Source organism: Melopsittacus undulatus, chromosome 6 (genome assembly GCF_012275295.1).
Source record: "Melopsittacus undulatus isolate bMelUnd1 chromosome 6, bMelUnd1.mat.Z, whole genome shotgun sequence".
In the NCBI taxonomy this organism is placed as follows: domain Eukaryota; kingdom Metazoa; phylum Chordata; class Aves; order Psittaciformes; family Psittaculidae; genus Melopsittacus; species Melopsittacus undulatus.
In genome coordinates, this window is record NC_047532.1 from 74255603 (window position 1) to 74274494 (window position 18892).

General features: G+C 60.5%; 1 protein-coding gene across 3 annotated transcripts in view; it reads right to left on the bottom strand.

Moving 5' to 3' along the window:
- The window catches only part of DLG3 (discs large MAGUK scaffold protein 3), a 32483-nt gene that overhangs the window by 6867 nt on the left and 6724 nt on the right, over positions 1-18892 (bottom strand). Inside the window, exons 2-13 of one of the 3 annotated variants that reach the window (XM_034063579.1) lie at positions 18061-18111; positions 15085-15209; positions 14498-14667; positions 14034-14170; positions 13655-13799; positions 13352-13511; positions 11012-11168; positions 10670-10772; positions 6011-6125; positions 3409-3585; positions 2696-2771; positions 2025-2124 (exon numbers count right to left, since the gene is read on the bottom strand). In XM_034063579.1, the coding sequence (XP_033919470.1) occupies positions 2025-2124; positions 2696-2771; positions 3409-3585; positions 6011-6125; positions 10670-10772; positions 11012-11168; positions 13352-13511; positions 13655-13799; positions 14034-14170; positions 14498-14667; positions 15085-15209; positions 18061-18093 (1498 nt within the window). In that variant the 5' untranslated portion in view covers positions 18094-18111. Of the gene's footprint in view, positions 1-2024; positions 2125-2695; positions 2772-3408; positions 3586-6010; positions 6126-6582; positions 6713-10431; positions 10484-10669; positions 10773-11011; positions 11169-13351; positions 13512-13654; positions 13800-14033; positions 14171-14497; positions 14668-15084; positions 15210-18060; positions 18112-18892 lie in introns of those variants that run through there. The other 2 variants (XM_034063581.1, XM_034063580.1) reach the window with 2 other exon arrangements.

The window sequence follows — 18892 nt, forward strand, 5'->3', positions numbered from 1 at the left end:
TGGGGCTTTGCTTGCTCAGGCTGATCCAGTGCTGCAACTGCCCCACAGGTCTGCTGGCCACTGCCTGCCCTGGACCTGCACCCAGCCGGGAGGACCAAGGGGCTCCTGCCAGCACCGTTCTGCAGCCCTGGGTAGGTGGTGCCCCAGGGGGTGGTAGCAACACTTCCAAACACCATGACCCCCCACTCAGAGCAGGCCTGTTGTGGTCACGGCCACCTCCCACCCACACTGGCAGCGACTCCCCAGCTCTGAGCCCTACAACCAGCAGCCAGCCCAGCCAGGAGCAGAGGAAGATGAGGAGCAGTGCAGCCCTCGCTGGGCACACTCAGGGCACAGCAGCATCCCAAGCAAACGGCCCCATCCCTTCCCACGTGCAGCAGCGGCTCCTCCAGCCCCGCAGCGTCCGGGGCAGTGCAGTGCCCAGGCACCACCAGGCATGCCAGCAACAGAGAGCGATGTGCATCCAAATTCCACTTACTCAGGTTCTTTGCTCCATAATAATCGTCACTTAACCCAGGGAAGTCCTGATTTCACAGACAGCGAGAAAGGGGAGAGGGGGAAGAGAAGAGAGTGCAGGAGAGGGGAGTCAGAGGGACGGGGGAGACAGAGCCAGACCAGCATTAGTGACAGGAGTGCAGAACGGCCCAGAGCTGCAACTGCAAGTGAGGTTAAGTGTAGTCAGAGCTGACACCATCAGCCTGCTGCCAACGTCTCGCCTCGCATGGCTGGACCCCCCTCCCCACTGAGCCTACCCCTGTGCCAAAGACCCCCAAGGGCCACCCTGGCTCTGGGGAGGGCAGAGGGCCACGGCAGCACTGCTGGCACTGAGCGGCTGCGGAGCAGTGCCCACAGTGGGTGCAGCAGCTCTGTGCTCCCCGGCACAGCCTGCCCTGCAGTGACATGTGTGAGCCAGAGCTCACAGGGGCTGTGGGACCATGGGGCACAGACCCTCTGCTGCAAGCTGGGGTGGGCAGCGGCACAACACGATTGGGGAGCTCACTGTGACATGGGCTGGCAAAGTGCTGTTTGCCCCATCCCTGTGCTGTAAGTCACTGTCCTGCACTGGCAGAAAGCAGAGCCCCAGCAATCCCCAGCTCCAGCACAGAGCTGGCTGGAGCCCAGGCACGTCCAGGCACTACAAGATACCCAGACACAGAGACTTAACTTCTACTACAGGCCAGAAGCTCTTGCTGGCTGCTAACCTCACTGGAAGCCAGCACCAGCCTGGCATGGGCAGCAGAGAGGACTGGGCAGCCCCTGGAGCAGCCCAGCATCAACCTCTTGCTTCTGCATCACACCCAGGAGAGCCACTGGTGTGCAGGGGATATGCTCACTGTGCAGGCACTGGGGCAGAGCCCGGCTCCTCTACCCTGAGGTGCAAGGAGCACAGCTCTCCGGGTGCATGCAAAGAGAGTGGATGCAGTTTAGCATCAGGAAGGAGCAGGTGCTGGGTTTGGTGAGCAGCCCCAGCGCTGTCAGGGTGAGGGGGAACCTGCCCTTACTGGGAGTCCCTGGGGTGCTGCCAGGGCCTGCAGCTACCGGAGATGTGCCTCAGCTGCAGGTGGGCTCTGCTCCCCCATGTCCACAGGGTTTATCCTGAGGGAAGGGCTCTGGGAAGCGGTGCAGGGTGCAGGTTGCTTCTAGGGCAGCTGCGGGAGGGTGGCCAGGATCCCTGCAGCTCCTCGGGCCTGGCAGGGGCAGGAGCAGCTCTGCAGGAGGTGGCAGCTGAGGACAGGAGAGCCCTTGGCGGGCAGAGGAAGGGAGCAGAGCCCGCAGTGGAGGGGAGGGCGGCGGGAGGCATAGCGGGGTGAGGTGGGTGTGAAGTTGGATGAAAGGATGAAGACATTGAACATGAGAGAGAGAAAGAGAGTGCCAGCCTGCAGCTGCAGCGTCCGTCCCAGCTCCACTCCATCCCTGGTGCCGCATGGCTGCGGAGCAGCCAGGACCCCTGGCTAAGGACATCTCTCCCCCCGAGGCAGGGGACCTGAGGGCTGCATTGCCCTCTCTGGCCAGCTGCTACTTACGTTCCTGTCTGCTGCTCTCCTGGGCCAGGTTCTCTTTGCTCTTGTAAAATGGAAACTTTCGAGAGAGGCGGAAACTCTTTTTACGTTTCGTTTTGATCAACTGAAGAACATGGAGATGGAGGACAGAGAAAACAGCGGTGTTTAACATGGGGAAAATTAAAATGAAGAGACGATGAGGAGCTGGGTCAGGGCGGATACCCTCAATGGAATAATGGAGATTACATGAAAACTGTAATGTAGGAAAAAAATTAAGCATGGAGAAAACATATGGTAGTGATGCTGGGAAGCCGACAGGCAATGAGCAGCTCTGCAGGGGTAGCCAGGCCGTTCTCCCTTCCTTGTCCACTCACGAAGCACTCTGTGTGAGGGGTGAGGGCAGCTGCCTTCACCTGCATGAGCTGCCTCCAGTCAGCCCCTAGCCATGGGCCACAGTGGGACAGGCTCTGCTCCACCACCACTCCAGCCAGGGCTCCTTCCCTAGTGTTCACACACATCCTGGGCTCCTCTGCTCACCCCCTGCAGCCACAGAGGATTCACGACAAGCACATGTAGCTCTGGGGCAGGTTCAGTGCTGCTCTTTGGGATTGCTCCAGTTGCCCCACTGGGAGCTCCAGCTGCCTCCACTAGCTCCCAGCTCCGGGTGCCCCACTGAGCCCCAGCTTGGCACTTACCCTGTTAGATTCAATCATGCCAGTCCTGGCGTGGAACTTCACCGTTTTCAACCGCGCTCTCTCTTTCTTTTCCACCCTGATCAAAGTTAAAGGCCAAAAAGAGCTGCTAGTCCCATGTGAGCACCCTCTGTGTTGCCCACTTGGCTCCCCAGATGATTCTGTGCACCCTCGGGTGGTGGCCCTATTGACAAAGGGCAGCTCCTTCCCTGAGAGGGATGGATGTGGAGCTGCTACCCAGAGTCTGGCCAAGACCAGTGTCTGCAGGAGCAGGCATGATGACAAGCCAGGCTTCCTATGAGGGACAGGATGGAGGACAGAGGTGGGTCTGCCACTGCAGACCTGAAGGCAATGGCAGCCAGTTCCTCTGCTCCCTGTGGTACCCGGCTTGCAGAGCCAGGCAGGTTGTCAGAGGTTGCAAGGAGCAGCCTGAGTCTGTGACTTTGCCCTCACTTGGAGCCCCAGCCTGGTCAACACTGGCTCTCCATCCCCACAGGGACCACAGTGGGGGCTGGCTGAGTGCTCCCCTCCTCCCCCGGCATCTCCTCCAGCTTTAGAGGACCCCTGCACACAGCCCCAGCCTGCAGCCAGGGTGTCCTCAGGCTGCACAGCCACAGAGGGCTGGGGCCACAGCAAGATCCCACCCTCAGCAGAGCCCCAAGGGCTGCAGGGCTCTGGGAGGCACCGGTGTGACGGCTCCTGCTGACAGAACTCACCTCTTCTTGCTGGGGATGACCCCGATCTGCTCGCTCTCGCCGTGTGGAGTGACCAGCCTGGCTTGCCACCACTCATCATCGGAGGCGTTGATGACGTGCAAGATGTCCCCATAGGAGAAGCTGAGGCCCTGGCTGGGCAAGCAACTGTCCCGGGTCCGGTCATAGTCAAACAGGGCTCTGCAGAGAAGCAGGCCACAGAATCATGGGAAGGTTTGTGCTGAAGGCACCTTAAAGCTGATCCAGCTCCAACCCCTGCCACAGGCAGGGACACCTTCCACTGCAGCAGCTGCTCCAAGCCCCTGTGTCCAACCTGGCCTTGAACACTGCCAGGGATGGGGCAGCCACAGCTTCTCTGGGCACCCTGTGCCAGCGCCTCAGCACCCTCCCAGGGAAGAGCTTCTGCCTAAGAGCTCATCTCAGTCTCCCCTCTGGCAGGTAAGCAACCCTTGCAGGCAGCTGCTGGCCAAAAGATAAGGGCTGTGCATGGCCGGGAGGCCCCTGTGAGGCCAGAGCCAGGAAGCAAAGCACGAGCCAAGGCCCTGGGAACTGGTCAGGCCGGTTCCGAGCAGGCTGACTGCAGGGCTCCTGCCCACACCCTGTCCTGCAGAGCAGCCCTGGCCCTGCAGCTCCTACCTCCTCCTCCAGCAGCCACCAGCATCCCAGGGCAGCATAGCAAGGTCTGTGCAGGGGTCATGCATCTGCAAAGCTGATGCACAAAGCATTCGCTTCCCCAAGGCACAATGCTCCTGAAGACAAGCCCCAAACCATGTCAGCACCCAGGACGCACTGTGGCTGGATGCTCCCTGTGGCACACAGGGTGCAAGGGCCAGGCAGCAGTATGGTTGCTCTGCTCTGCTTGCAGCACACACAAGCATCCAGGAGAGCAGACGGTTTGGCTGGAGGGCAGCAGAGCAGTGCCAGGGACTCCCACAGCACCTTCCTGGTGCTGAGGCACAATGCCCACCTCACTCCATCCCCACGTGGCACAGCCCCAGTGCCAGCAGAGTCTGCCCTGCTGCGGCACAGGCAGGCAGTACTGAACCTGTCTCATCCCTGCCCGTGCTGCGCTGCTGCAGCTCCAGAGCACACTGTGAGCACCAGCACCTTCAGAGGGCTCCAGCAGCACAGGGGTGCCCAGCTCCGGCACACAGGGTGCCACAGAGCGGCGTGGGGCTGACTCAAGCAGTTCTGTCCTGTAATTGGTGTCCTGGCCACAACGCAGCAGCAAAGCTGGTTTCGGATAAACTGTGCTCGAAACCACCCCGCCCAGGGGAGCTGGGCAACCCAGGTGCAGCAGGGAGCACCAGCACCCTGCAGGGAGCACAGCCACAGAGACCAGGAGGGATGGAAAGGGCCATGCTGGGGTAAAGCTCTCCCCTGGGATCACCCCCTCAGCAAGGCACTGCTCAGCCTCTGTCTGAAGCTGTACATGACGGGATGCAGTGCTGGGGAGGCCACCAGACCCATGTGGAGGGATGCACCAAGAGATGCAAGGTGCTACAAGCAGCCTGGAGGCAGCAGCAGCTCTCTGGCTCGCAGGCATGCCTTGATCCATGCAGCACACATGCAGGCAGGGAACCAAAGCCTCACAGGCTTCACTCAACCTGGACCCAACCTAAACCCTGCTCCACCCACGAGGCTGTTCATGGGACAGGACTAGCAAGATGCTGTTTGTTCAGCATGGTACCAGGCTCATCGCACACCCCCAGCACAGAGCCCTCAGATGCTAAATGAAGCAAAATGCCTGCAAAGCCCCACAGGAAGTGGTGAATTGCAGCAATCCAGAACTGCAGCTCTCCCCTCCTGCCAGAACAGGCTTGCACTAGGTCCAGCAACAGCCTGAAGCCCCTCTGCATGGAGTATCCAGCCATGCAGAGGGAGATGCAGGCTGAGGCTGATGCTGCCCCATCCCCTGTCACCCTGAAGAATAGGCATCCCCTGTGTCTGCCAGCCCCCACCCGCAACAGTCTGGGCAGAGGAGGATTTACAGGATTACTTTAATTACCCAGTTAGAATTACTCACTAGCTGCCTCCCCACTCATGCTGGTGGCAGGAGGCAAGCAGCGAGCAGGGTGCAGGATGCAGCAGTCAGAGCTGCTCGACCGCTGCCTGCCCTGTGTCTGGCTCTGCACCAAGCACACATTGAGGGCTCAGAGCAATAATCCTCCTAAGAGCTCATCTCCCCTCCTGCCAGATCCTGCTGCAGGAATGGTGGGAGGAGACTGGGAGAAGCCTGTTACATGCAGCATTGGATGCCCAGAGTTTTCCCATTTCCCAGTGGTCCCCAGTGGGTCAGCCTGGCCAGCAGCTGCCCAGGGCTCTGTAGAGACACCAGCACTTCCCAAAGCAGAGCAGCCCTCAGAAGTGGCTCTCCAGTGCAGAGCACCCAGTCCCAGCAAACCAGTGCAGAAGCACTGCTCTCCTTGCTGCACCATCTGGGCCCCTGGATGCCTCTATCGCACTTGCTTCCTTGACCTCTGAGATACTTGCTCAGAGGCTGAACCACCCCACCCTGCATCCTGGACGGTGGGGATGGATGCCCCATCTCACCTGCCTTTGGCTGCCTGGAGCAAGAGGGGAGGCAGGAGGCGCTGAGCCTTACCGGACATAAAGAGATCTCTTCTCGCTGGTCCGGAGAGAGCCGGAGCCGGAGCTCATGCTGCTGTTCATCATCTGTTCCCTCAGGTCGTGGATCTTCGACTCGAAGCGGCTGTACTCTGCAGGGAGAGAGGAGGGGTCAGTGCAGGCAGGAGCTGCCCCCATATCAAAGAGTGCCAACAGAGGCCCTTTTAGCCCGTCCATGGGCATCACGCCATGAGCCTGCGCCCACCCCTGCATGACGCCAAAGAGGCTGCAGGACCCCAGGAGAGTCCAGGCACTGCATCAGGACCCAAACCCTGTCAGGAGCAGCTCAGGCCAGGGGTGCTGAGCCCTTCACCACCACAGCAAGGGAGCACCAGGCAGGGCTCCACAAGCCACTGATCCATAGAGCAGCTCAAAACCTGCAGAGACAAAGTACACGCTTCCCCCTGCCCCAGGACCCAGTCACTCTCTGGCTGCAGCAGCGCAGCACAACCACAGCGCTCACAACCACCTCTGCCCAGTGGCCATGGGCAGGGGGGATGCAGAGCACGGGCCTGGCCCAAGGGAGGGGAACAGGGAGGAGAAATTCACCTTTTCCTCCTACATCCCCGTTGCAGAGACCCAGAAGGAGCCAGGACCATCCGGAAGCTGTTGCTGGGTGCCTGGCTGGGAGCAGCCTCCACGCCGGCGCCTACCGCCGCGCCAGCCCGACCTTCAGCCTGTGTAAAGGTCGGGCTGAGGGTGGAGGCACCAGCTCTGCTTACCCAAGGCCGGCCAGGGAACGTTTGCTGGCATGGAGCAGCCCAGGGTGGCTGCCGGCACCGGCACAGCTCACCCGGCGCCGGGACCCTTGAGGTTGCTGCCCGAGCATCCCATGGCTCCAGCCCTGTGTAACCCAGCACGGGGACTGGCCTCATCCCTGCTGTAAGACTTGCCTAGAGAAGCCTTGTCCACAGCCCAAGGGTTCAGCTGTGGTTTGGCAGGCAGGAGCACAGCGGCTCAGGAGCAGAGGCAGGAGCGCGGAGCCCCAGCAGCGGGGCTGGGCTCTCTGCTGCCGAGCCTGCAGAAACTGCAGCACGCAGGGGAACAGCGCTGCTCAGGAATGTGCTGTGGGCTGTGCTTGAGAGCCAGCCCCTGCTTCCGGCCTCTCCAGCCCTTACCCCTGCAGCCAGACCTGCCTGAGCGGCCGCCTCCTGCACCCAACCCCCGCAGACCCGTTTCTGCTTCAAGACTGCAAAAACCCCATCTGGGTGACAGACACAGAACCTGCCGAGCACAGACAGGCTCGATGGGAAGCCCCTTCCCTGCCATGGGATGTCAGGGGTGCCACACACTGAGCAGGGTCACCAGACCCCAGCCACCCCATGGGCACCCGCTGCCCGGCCAGCCACTCTGCCCATGGAGGAAACAGAAGCGGCCAGGCAGGGGCAAGGCTTCTTCTATAGGCAAAGGGAAGTGTGACACCAAAGCAGCAGCAGGGTCTGATGGAGCTTCTGGCAAGGGAGGTGAGATTCACTTCACACCTCTCACCTCACACAGGGGTGACCAGAGCATCTGCAGCAGAGCTCATCCTGTCCCAGGCTGTCCCACATCCCAGAGGGGCATGCTCCAGAAGCAGGTACAGCTGGACACAGGGGCTGCTCTGGCTTTATCTCGAGATCAAAGGGTCCTTGAGGAAGGGTCTCCAAGGAGCTCCCAACCTGTGCTTGGTCTGACTGCAGAGGGCACAGGACGGAGCAGCCAGCCCCAAAAGCAAACCCCAGCATAGGGGAGGCAGAGCTACCCCAGCAGCAAGCAGGGTGCTCCTGCTGCCACCACCCCTCATCCGCACACTGGAGCAGCCTCCAAGCAGCCACCAGCAGATAAACCCCAGCAAGCAGCGCTCCTGCCTCTGCTCCCTGGCTCACAGCCTCTGCCTCTGCAGCCTGGAAGCAGATGTCCTGCAGAGGTGAGGCAGGGCAGATCCTCACCTCCTTGGCATTCCCACGGGACCCAGGGGCCAGACGCGCTCAGGACATGCTTATCAAGACTGACAAATATGCAGCAGGTGACGGGCGCCTCTCGCAGCGGTGCCACAGCGGCTCCGTGCCACGTGCCAGGAGGGATGGGACGCGTGCTGCACCCACTGGGCAGCTCCATAAAAACCCTGCTCCACCCTCAGCCACTCTGCACTGCTCAGGTTGCAGATGGACTGATCCAGCACAGGGCTTGGAGCACCCTACTCTAGTGGAAGGTGTCCCTGCCCGTGGCAGGGGGCAGGAGGTTGGATCTGGAGGGGGTTTAAGGTCCCTTCCAACACAAACCAGTCTATGATGAAGCCTCATGCCCATGCCCAGCCCTCTCAGGAGTGCAACACCCCTGCCCACAGCCAGGCCGTCAGCATTGCCATGGGGTGCCTGGGACAGGCTCCACCTGCATACACTACCCCCGCTCCATCTTTCCCCCCAGCACAGCATTTCCCCACCCCAACCCACACACCTTCTTGCTGTGGGGTTAAAGTACAGACGTGGCCCTCCCTGCACGGGGCATGCGTGTGAAGGCATAGGCTCATGGATGGGTAGGGTTTGAGAGTGCAGCATGGCCATGGGGAAAGCTTGGAGGCTCTCAGAAGTCACTGCATGATCTTGGCACTTCCCTTTGAGAGGCTGCTCAGAGAAATGCTGTCCTGCAAGTTTTTCTCTTCTCAGGTGAGGAATATTGAGGCTCTGTGGGGCACGAGGAGAGGGAATTGCCAAACACAAGGACTTCTGATAGTGGCAGACAAAGGTCAGAGAGAGAAGTGCTCACAACTGCTAAGAGACATTGTCACAGAAAGCAGCCTGCTCTTACTTGATGGCCTGCAGCAGCGGCCAGAGGCTCTGCACCAGGCAGGAGGCAGACCCTCTTTCTGTCATTCCCTCTTTGCTTGTCTCCCCTCCTAGTGCCTGCCACAGGGATGTCTCATTCCCCAAGACCCCTCAGGACCTGAGAGGTCAGATGCAGAGCATTTGTGTAGTCACAGAGTCAACCAGGTTGGAAAAGAGCTTTAAGCTCACCCAGTTCAACCGTTCCCAGCACTGCCAGGGCCACCACTGCCTCATGGCACTGAGGCCTCATCTCCACAGTGTGTGAACACCTGCAGGGTTGGTGACTCCAGCACTGTCCTGGGCAGCCTGTTCCAGTGCCCAACCAGCACCCCACAGGCAAGCCCCATCTGTACTCATGTGTAAAGAGACAAGGTGCCATCCTCTGAGAAGTTTCTCTCTGCTAGCAAAGCCACTTTCCACCAGCATCTCCTCTTTCTGAGCACTCTGTGATCCAGCTCTCCTGCTCTTTTCCACAGACAGGATGCACATAGAAAGGCAAACATTTGGGAGCTCACATCCCCTCAAGGGGACCCAGCCTCACCTGCTCAAGGGGCTCACACCAGGGAGACCTCTCCCTTGGCTCCCAGGCCTCTGTGCCTCCAGAGTGCTGAGGTCAACTCCCAAGACACAACATTCTAAGTGTCACAGCAGCACCACTGCCTCCCAAGAGGGCTGCCCCCAGGGTGCTGCTGCCCGCATGTGCCAGGAGCCATCGCAGACCTGGAAAGCCACCGATTACAAAGCACTGACATTTCAGCCCCGTTCTACAGGTGTTTCAAACCACTTTGTCCTGTTTGACATTTAGGAAGCACTTTTGCTTGGTGTCTTTGCCAAGGCTTAAGAAGTGCTTCCTGGAAAAAAAAAAGAAAGAGAAAAAAACCCCACACCAAACCAAACAAACCCCACACCCTCAGCACACCTCAAGCGGCACCACGGGCTCCGTGCCCCAATAGCCTCTGCCATGGGACGCAGAAGGACCAGCAGGGACAGGGACACGCTGGGCACTGCCAGGGGACACGAGGGGCAGCAGACTGGCCTGGCAGGAGAGGACGAGAGCTGCCGGGGAACAAACCAGTGGGGCCCGGGAGCGACTCGAATCGCTGCACCCAGGACGGCGCCGCTCGGACATCGCCTGTAGGGGCCGTCCCCCGGGACACACCAGCCCCCCCACCTCCGGGGTCCGCAGGCAGCTGCCAGCTCCCCCCGCGGCCACGGGCAGCTCCGGCCCCCAGCACCGTTGCGGAGGGAGCTGCAGGCCGGCGGTGGTGACCGGTAGCTCCGGGGCCGCACAGCAGGAGGGATGCTCGGAGCAGGGCACGAGCCCGCCCCCAGCACCGAGGCGCCGGTCGCAGCGCCGCCGGCCCCGCGGTTACAACGGGGGGTCCCAAGAGCCCACGCGCTCCCAGGAGGGGCGGCAGCCGCACCCGCGGTCCCCTCGGGAGCCCCCGGCCCGGGCCCCCAGCGGGGCCCGCGGGATCCCCCGGAGCGGCTCCTCGCCGTGCCCCGGGCCCGCCAGACCCCCCCGGAGCCCCGCCCGCCGCCGCAGCCCCGGGACGGAAGGGGCCGATCCCGGAGCCGCCGGGGCCACGCTCACCTGAGCCCCGGAGCCGCCCGGCCGCGCACAAAGCCGCGCACGCACCGCCGGCGGGACGCCACCGCCCCGCCCCGCCCCGCCGCGCAGGCCAATCAGTGACAGCTCCGCCCCTCAGGCTCCGCCCCTCGCCTATCTGCTGCTTGATCCTGCCTCCCGGCCCGCACGCCAGCGGGAGCCACGCCCCCTCATTTGCATGCCCCGCCCTTGCCGAGCGCCCCGCCCCCGCCACGGTCCGTACCCTCTGGCCGGTACTGAGCGACGATCGTCACCGTCTGCCCCGCACGCTTCAGAGCCGCCGCCGCCTGCTCGTGGGTCGCGTTGCGGAGGTTGACGCCGTTCACCTGCCGGGACAAAGCGGCTCCGCTGCAGCGCACGGCTCGCACCGCCCCCTGCACCCGCACCGCGGTGCTCCTCACCCGAGTCAGTCCGGTACCCGCCCGGCCGGGCAGTGCCCGCTGCGCCGCAGGACTGCTCCCGAGCCGGCCGTTTCCAGCCTTGGCACCCAGGAGTCAAACCCACCCTGGCCCTGCCGCAACATGTTCCAGTGTCCCTGGGGCTGGGGCAGGCCAGGGGCACTCACCGAGAGGATGCGGTCTCCCCTCCGCAGCTCCCCACTGAGGTCGGCCGGCCCTCCGGCCAGGATGAAGGACACGAAGATGCCCTCACCATCTTCCCCTCCGACGATGTTGAAACCCAGGCCGGTGGAGCCTTTATGTAGGATGATTTTCCGGGGTTCCCTGGAAGGACAGGCATGGAACAAGGAGACATGAGGGCAAGGAGCAGTGAAGCTGGTGACAGGGTCTGCTGTGCCCAGGCTTTCCAGCACACCAGCAGGGATGGAGTCATCCCAACTGCAGCCTGGCGTGATGCAGCCCTTGGCACCAAGGAGGTGATGATAAACCAGGAGAGGTGTGGGCAATGGTACGAGTGACATGAGACTGAGCATGGGTGGAGACAGAGCATCCACTGTGAAATCATGCACAGGATCATGGGGTTGAGAGGTGACACCGGATGCTGCAAGCCTGGGCACTGGGAAAAGTGTGGCTGTGGCGGGACAGGGAGGATTGAGCCCCTCTGCACCCCTACAGCACAACGAGCGTGCCTGCACCCCACACTCCCCACGCCACAGGCCCTGTGCTGCTCAACACAAGTCCTGCATTTTTCGGTGATGACTTAATCCTTTCAAAGCTCAAACAACAGGCAGGCGAAGGCAGGAAGGCTGCCTGGAATCACAAAAATCCTGGGAGAAAGAAAAAGCAACTCTGATGGAAACAATGGCAGCTCCCAGCTCAAGCACTGCATTAAAATAAGAAAGACTCTATGATGCCAGTGCAGGCTGGTGATGACTGCAGCCAACATGACACTGGAGACCATCATCACACGCACTGTGGTGGGTTGGCAACACAAAAGAAGGAATCAGGTGCACAAGCAGATCACGAATCTTAGGGAATAAGATTTGGCCAAGCAGGCAGCATGAAGTCCTGAAGCCTGGCAGCGTGCTCCTGGGTCACTGGCTCAAGAAAACACCCTTTTCAACACACCAGGCCAGGCTGGGCTTCACTGTTGTCACCTGCACAGATGAGAGAAGGCTTTGGTGCCTTCATGGATGCAGGTAGCAGGATTTACTGCAGGAAACTGGATCCAGGACTGGAACTCTGCTTCTCCTTCAGGAATGGCTGGCAGGAGCCTCCTGGGAGACAGCTCCTTTCCCAGGGGTGTCACTGGTCTTCCCCACACCAGTACGATGCATTTGGACCTCACTGGTCCCAGTGCACAGTCTTGGTGATGTATGATGAAACAGAGCCACTGTGATGAAGCTGTTCTATGGGGCTCGGTGGGGCATGGGAGGTGTTCAGTGCTGGGATGGGATGGGGAAGGGAACTGCTGTGCCTGCCGCAGGCTGTAAACCTGTCCCCTGTCTGATGGCAGGGGGCTGTGGTGGGGACAGGGTCTGAGCAGCAACAAAATGGGCCTGGGCACGGCAGCACCATCCTCTGGTGGCTGCCAGCACGTCCTGCACCAGAGCCACCACAGTGCCATTGCCATAGATCCACAGAGTCATAGAATCAATCAGGGTGGAAAAGCCCTTTAACCTCATCCAGTCCAAGCCTTACCCCAGCCCTGCCAAGGCCACCCCTAACCCATGGCACTGAGGCCTCATCTCCACACTGTGTGAACACTTGCAGGGACGGTGACTGCAGCCTTGCCCTGGGCAGCCTGTTCCAATGCCTGAGCACCCTCTGGGCAAGGAACTGTTACTCAGCTCCATCTAAACCTGCCCTGGTGCAGCTTGAGGCCGTTTCCTCTTGTCCCATCCCTTGTTCCTTGGAAGCAGAAACCAACCCTACCTCATTACAACCTCCTTTTGTAGAGAGGGAAAGCTGTAGGTCAGGCAAGCAGGGCACAACCAGAGATGTCTCACTTTCCTGTCCTCAGCACGAAGCTTTGGAGAAGTTTTACCCTGCATTTAGGCTGAGAACAATGTGCTTCTCTCTATTTCCTGAGTTCAGGAAACAAACCTGCTCATGCAGTGTAAATGGTGCTAGTAGGGAAAAGAGGGCTGTGCCTCTGGCAGCCAGTGCAAGGAGGTTTGGGATGCCTTCAGTAAGGACTCATATCCAGAGCTGTGCTCTCCCAAGCCATTTGTCCCCAGCACAGCTCAGCTGGGACACGATTCCAGCTATTGTAAAACAAGTAAGAGAAGGGAGCTGAAGTGCCTTGCACAGGGCTCAGGGAGGAGCAGGAGGAGGGACACACAGGGCTGGAACTCACTGCTGGGCCCCAAGCTCTGCGCTGCACACCCACAGACAGGCTTTCAGCTGAGGCTGCACCAGCAGCAGGGATGAGGTCAAGCAGCAGAGAGGGAAAGAGAGGGAAGGAGAAGGAGCAGAGACAAGGGATGCTCATGCCTGGTACTTACCTGGTGAAGTCATCATCTCCAATCATGTGCCGAGGGATAGGCGAGTACCGAGATGGAGTCACCTGCTGGGGGACAGGGTAGGCAGGCTTGCTCTCCATGCTGCCCAGGTAGCCCATACTGGAGTTATGGCTTATATGGTTGTCAGCCAGTCCTGAGAAGGCTGCGGGAGAGGAGAAAGGCATCAGGAGCAGAAATCCATCTGCAAACATGGAAGCGGAGACCAGCCCAGCATCACCCTGGCACGCTCCATCCCCCCGGCCCCGTGGTGCCCGGTGCCGCAGCAGTGGCCAGCGCCGTACGTACTGCTGGCGTAGTCGGGGGGCGCGTACATGTCGTTGAGGTGGATGTTGCAGGGCTTGGCCACCTTCAGGTACACCATGTCAGAGGTGTTCTTCAGGGCGGCCACCGCCTCCTCGTGCCGTACGTCCTGCAGGTTCGTGTTGTTCACCTGCCGGAGGGAAGGGGCTGCGTGAGTTGCAGGCAGGGAGCAGGCAGGGGGCAGGCAGCAGTGGGTAGAAGCAGTTTTCTCCAGTAGCTCTGGAGGCACTGTCCCATCTCCATGGTTTGTCCCCAGCTCACATGTCCCCTGGGCCCCGGGCAGGGGCATGAGGCTGCCAGCACAAGGAATGCCGGGTCAGGACTGGCACCGCCAGCACGGTGAAGGCTGTGCCATGGGGCTTACCGCGAGCAGCCGGTCCCCGATCTGCAGGCGCCCGTCCTTCTGGGCAGCACCTCCCTCGATTATCTTGGTGATGTAGATGCTGTTGTCTCCGGGGATGTGCTGGTTCCCGATGCCCCCAGCAATGCTGAACCCCAGGCCTTGAGGGAAGTGAGAGGGCAGGTGAGAGACAGGCAGATGGACGGAGCTCTGGGCTGGCACTGCAGCCCCTCTGCCTCACTGCAGTTCCTACCCTGCCCCTAACCCAGCAATGGGCCAGCCCAGACATCATGTGCTGCACTGTGGGGCTGCCCCACACCCTGTGCCCCACAGCATCCACCCTACGGCACCCTGCACCATGGCAGTGCCACCCTGCATTCCATATTCCCTGTGATGCCTCTTTGCACCCCATGGCATCCCACACTGAAGGGTCACCCCACACCGTCCTGTGGGGAACACTGGTTCCGAGAATGGAGTGAGGGGTTCACCTTTGGGGCCCTTCATCAGGTTGACCTCCATGATGGTCTCTGGTGGGGGCTGCCGGCGGCGCACCACGAGCCGCACCACAGGGCCCGCTTCCTTCAGGGCCTCCACTGCTTTGCTGTGCACCACCTCGGACACGTCCACGTCGTTCACCCGCAGTACGCAGTCGTTCACCCTGTAGGCACAGGGTGGCCCTTGGCTTCCCTGGGGAACCACCAGCCCGAGCCCCCTCCTCCTGACACCTCTGCCACCTTCCTCCATCCACGCACACCCCTGAGATGCTCCAGCTGACCAGATCCCGACTCCCAGGGTGAAAGGGGGAGGCAGCGGGATTGGTCCACCCTGACGGAGATGAAAGGTGAAGGGAAAGGCTGGGGTCTGGGGCTACAGAGGGAAGGATGGGAGCAGGAGCCTGGGGCAGGAAGAGGAGGAGAAGGGACGACTGCAGAGAGGCGGCTGCTGAGAGGGGACCGTTTCCTGTGGGGAATGGACCATGGGAGGGCAGTGGGGCAGGAGCTGCCTAGAGTAGAGGGTTCCTGGGGAGATCCGGGGTGATACCCAGATGAGGCTGCTCCCCTGGCCTGGTACTTACCCCAGACGGCCATCCATGGCTGCGGCTCCCCCAGGGATGATTTTGGTGATGAAGATGCCCGGATCATCTGGAATGTGGGGGTTGTCGATGCCTCCTGCTATGCTGAAGCCGAGGCCGGAGTTCCCCTGCGGGCAGTCACACACCCGTCGTTCCCCGTGGGCACCCCCTGCTCTGGTCCTCCCGCCGCAGCTCCCACCGGCAGCGGCTGCCCAGGCCGTGGAGCCCCTGCAGCCCCCGCAGCGCCCGGGGCACACAGAGGGGTGCGTGGCCGCAGGGCGCCGGCACACTCGGCCGAGGCGCTCGGTGCGGCAGCGCGGAGCAGATGGAGCCGGAGAGTGGGAGCCGCCAGGACCTCCCTCGCCACCACATCTGCCGAGAGAGGCTGAGGCAGGCGGGGAGCTGGGAGGGGGTGGTCCTTGGCAAGGGGAGAAAACCTCCCCTCGCTGGCTGCTCCCCAGCAGAGCCACAGCGCTGCAGCGCACGGAGCACTGGGGCTGGTTCCAGTCCCCAGCAGCACACCCCTGCCCCTGGGAGGTAGCCCCGGCACGGAGCCAATGCGAGTGCTGGTGCCAAACTGTGAAGGGCTGGGTGGAGGGGGCTCCGGGATGGGGCAGGCTCTCCAGTGCTGCCTCCTCTTCCTCCTGGACATGCCTGGAGGATCACTTGAGCTGAAGGCTGCCCGAGGGGATCGCAGGGGCCGTGCTGCATCTCCAGCTCTATTCCAGCTGGAATGAAGTGCTCATCCTGGGGTGAGCAGCCTGACCCTGTGCCGCCTCTCCTGATTGTAGAATTCCTATCAGTGACACGCTCACAACTGCTGCTTCCAGCTGCATGCTTGATGTAAGTGGACAATTCCTGCTTTTTTTCCTCTGCCTTGAAAATCAGATGGCTCCTCGCCTTGTTTGCTCATGTGGAAGAGCTGACACTTAGTCACATCCTATTGTGCCTGCCTCTCATACACAGACAGGCTTGAGCCGAGCACCCTTCCGGCTGCCCACAGCCCCAGCACAGCATTAGGTGATGGGAAACTGCTCCTCAGTGGGACCTGTGACCAGGAGGGACACAAGGAGCCTCCCAGGATCATCGAGCACCAGCAACGTGCTGGGGCTTGTGCTTCTCTCCCTGGTGATGCAGGGGTCTTCAGACTGGCTTTGACTTCCACTGCCTTGTGCGCTTGTCCCCAGACCCCCCCATGTGCTGGGTGCACCCCCAGAGCATGAGCAGCAGCTCAGGAAGGGGATCCTGCCCTCTGCTGTGCTCTGAGGAGACCTCCCCTTCAGTCCTGATCCAGCTCTGGGGCAGCAGCACAAGAGGGATGTGGAGCTGTTGAAGAGAGGCCAGAGGAGGCCATGGAGATGCTGCGAGGGCTGGAGCAGCTCTGCTCTGGAGCCAGGCTGGAGAAGAGAAGGCTCCTTAAGGGGAGACCTCAGAGCAGCTTCCAGTATCTGAAGGGGCCTAGGAGGGTGCTGGAGAAGGACTCTTCATCAGAGACTGCAGTGATAGGACAAGGGATGAAGGGTTCAAATTGAAACAGGGGAGATTTAGGTTGGATATGAGGTAGAAGCTCTTCCCTGGGAGGGTGCTGAGGCGCTGGCACAGGGTGCCCAGAGAAGCTGTAGCTGCCCCATCCCTGGCAGTGTTCAAGGCCAGGTTGGACACAGGGGCTTGGAGCAGCTGCTCCAGTGGAAGGTGTCCCTGCCCATGGCAGGGGTTGGAGCTGGGTGAGCTTTACAGCAATGACAAGGATTAATAACGGTGTCAGACCAGCAATTCTGGTGTACACTGAGGTCATCTCTAGGAGCCAAACACCCCAGTGAGGGGACAGCTTCATCTGCAGGCACCAGACGCTTCTGCATTGAGATAGAGCTATTGTATCCCATTGGGGACCAGGTGAAGGACCTGGATATGTTCCATGTTGGCCCTGCTGTTAAGCACTGAAATTCCCCCATGGTTTCTCACTGCTGGAAAGGGATTTGCTGCCTGAGGCTTTGAAATGGGGGCAGCAATGAGTGCTGCCTCCCTACGCAGCTCTGCTGGCTCCCGCCTTGTGCCTGCTGTGGATAAAGGATGCTCTGAAGAATCCCTGAAAACAAGGCTTTTGCCTCTGAATGGGGCCTGGAGCAAGCAGCGCTCAGCCCAAGCAGCAGGATCCCCTGGGCTGGCTCCGTCAGGCGCGCAGGGAAGCAGTGGGTGAGGCGGCAGCCCCAGATAACCTTCCATCCACCCACCGCCGTGATGCAGAGCGAGGGGAGGAGGGAGTTGACTAAAGCAGAGAGGAACAGAATAATGACTGATGTGTCTTCCCCTGTGATGCGGCCCCAGCCAAGCCACTGCTGAGGCAGTGAGGAGGATGAGGGGTGCCATGGGCAGCCCCCTGCCAACCGCCCCTTGGGCCTCTCCACCCCTGCTGCTCCCTGGGCACCAGGGGAAAACCCTCTCTGCCCTGCGTGGTGCTGGCTCACCCCTGGGTAAGGCCCATCAGGGGGAGAGGTGATTTTAGTCTTGGCTGGTGCGATGAGCGCCATCAGCTTTGTGGTACCAACAGACAAGACAAGGGAAGAGCAGAAACTGCCCCTGGTTCACCAGAAAACCCATCCTTGGTGCTCAGCATCACAGGCTGTGTGCTCGGGTGCCGGGCGCACTGGCAGCAGGGAGGCAGCAGTGCCTGTGCACGAGCAGAGCTCCTGGCACCGGTGTTGGCAATGAGCCATGAGCACCCCCGGTTTGTGTGGGTGAAGGGTGTGAGTGAGGGAGGCGAGGGAGGTGCCTGTGCCCCTCTCTCCCTCCCTCCCTCCTGGAGGGGCTGCGGGTGTGCAGCATCCAGCCCCCCCTCCCCATGCCAGGGGCAGGCAGAACCTAACACCCCCAGAAGGACCTGAGACCAGGCCCTCCTGTCAGGTGCAGTGATGGGGATGCCGGGGGGTGCGGGTGGGAAGAGGCAGCAGAAGCTGCGGGTGAGTAAGAAAGAGCACTTACCCTCTCCAGGACGATCTCCTCATATTTGAACATCCCATCACTGCCGTTCACCTGCGGAGAGTGGGACAGCACATTATGGCTCTGTGCTGGTCCAGGGGGGAATTGCTTTTCCCCTCTGGCAGCTGAGTATCAAGAATCCAACCTAAAAGCTGTGCCTTCAAGATTAAACGCAATCACTTGAGCCTGCCCTGGAATGAAACCGTGCACTGCTTTTGTTTCTGGGCATGAGCCAAAGCCCACTGACTTTAATGCACTTCAGTGCAAAGCCTTTATTCTCCTGGCTCATTTCTCCAGCCATGAAAAGGAACACAACCGGAGGCACAAGAAGAAATAACGCCTTTGTTACGCAGTGTGTAATTAACCTCGGGAATTCAGTGCTGCAGGAAGGAAAGAAAGGAGTCGATCCATGTACAGTGAAAAAAATAATCAACACGTTTAGCAGCTTATATCTTTGAAATGCTTCAGGAGCACGACTCTTAACAGGGAGCGCAGAATGATTTATTTGACCGAATTAGCTGGGTGCAAAGGAAACAAGGTGCAAGTGTGGGGCACAGTGAGAGGGGAAAACATTGTGATGCCTTCAGATTAAAACATGGTGTAGCCTTCTCAGTGCTGTAGAGCGCTGACACCCGGGCTTCAGAATCTCCCCTACCCAGCATGCAAAGCAGGGCTCTGGGAAACATAATGGCTTGAAACAAAAGGGATGCAACTGTGGGCTCTAAAATAAGAAATGATGAATGTACGGTTCCAAACCTTCCATTTTCCCCATAAGCAACAGTGCACAGGAAAAGAAGGCAGCAGTTTTACTCCAGGTCATCACGATCAGGCCACA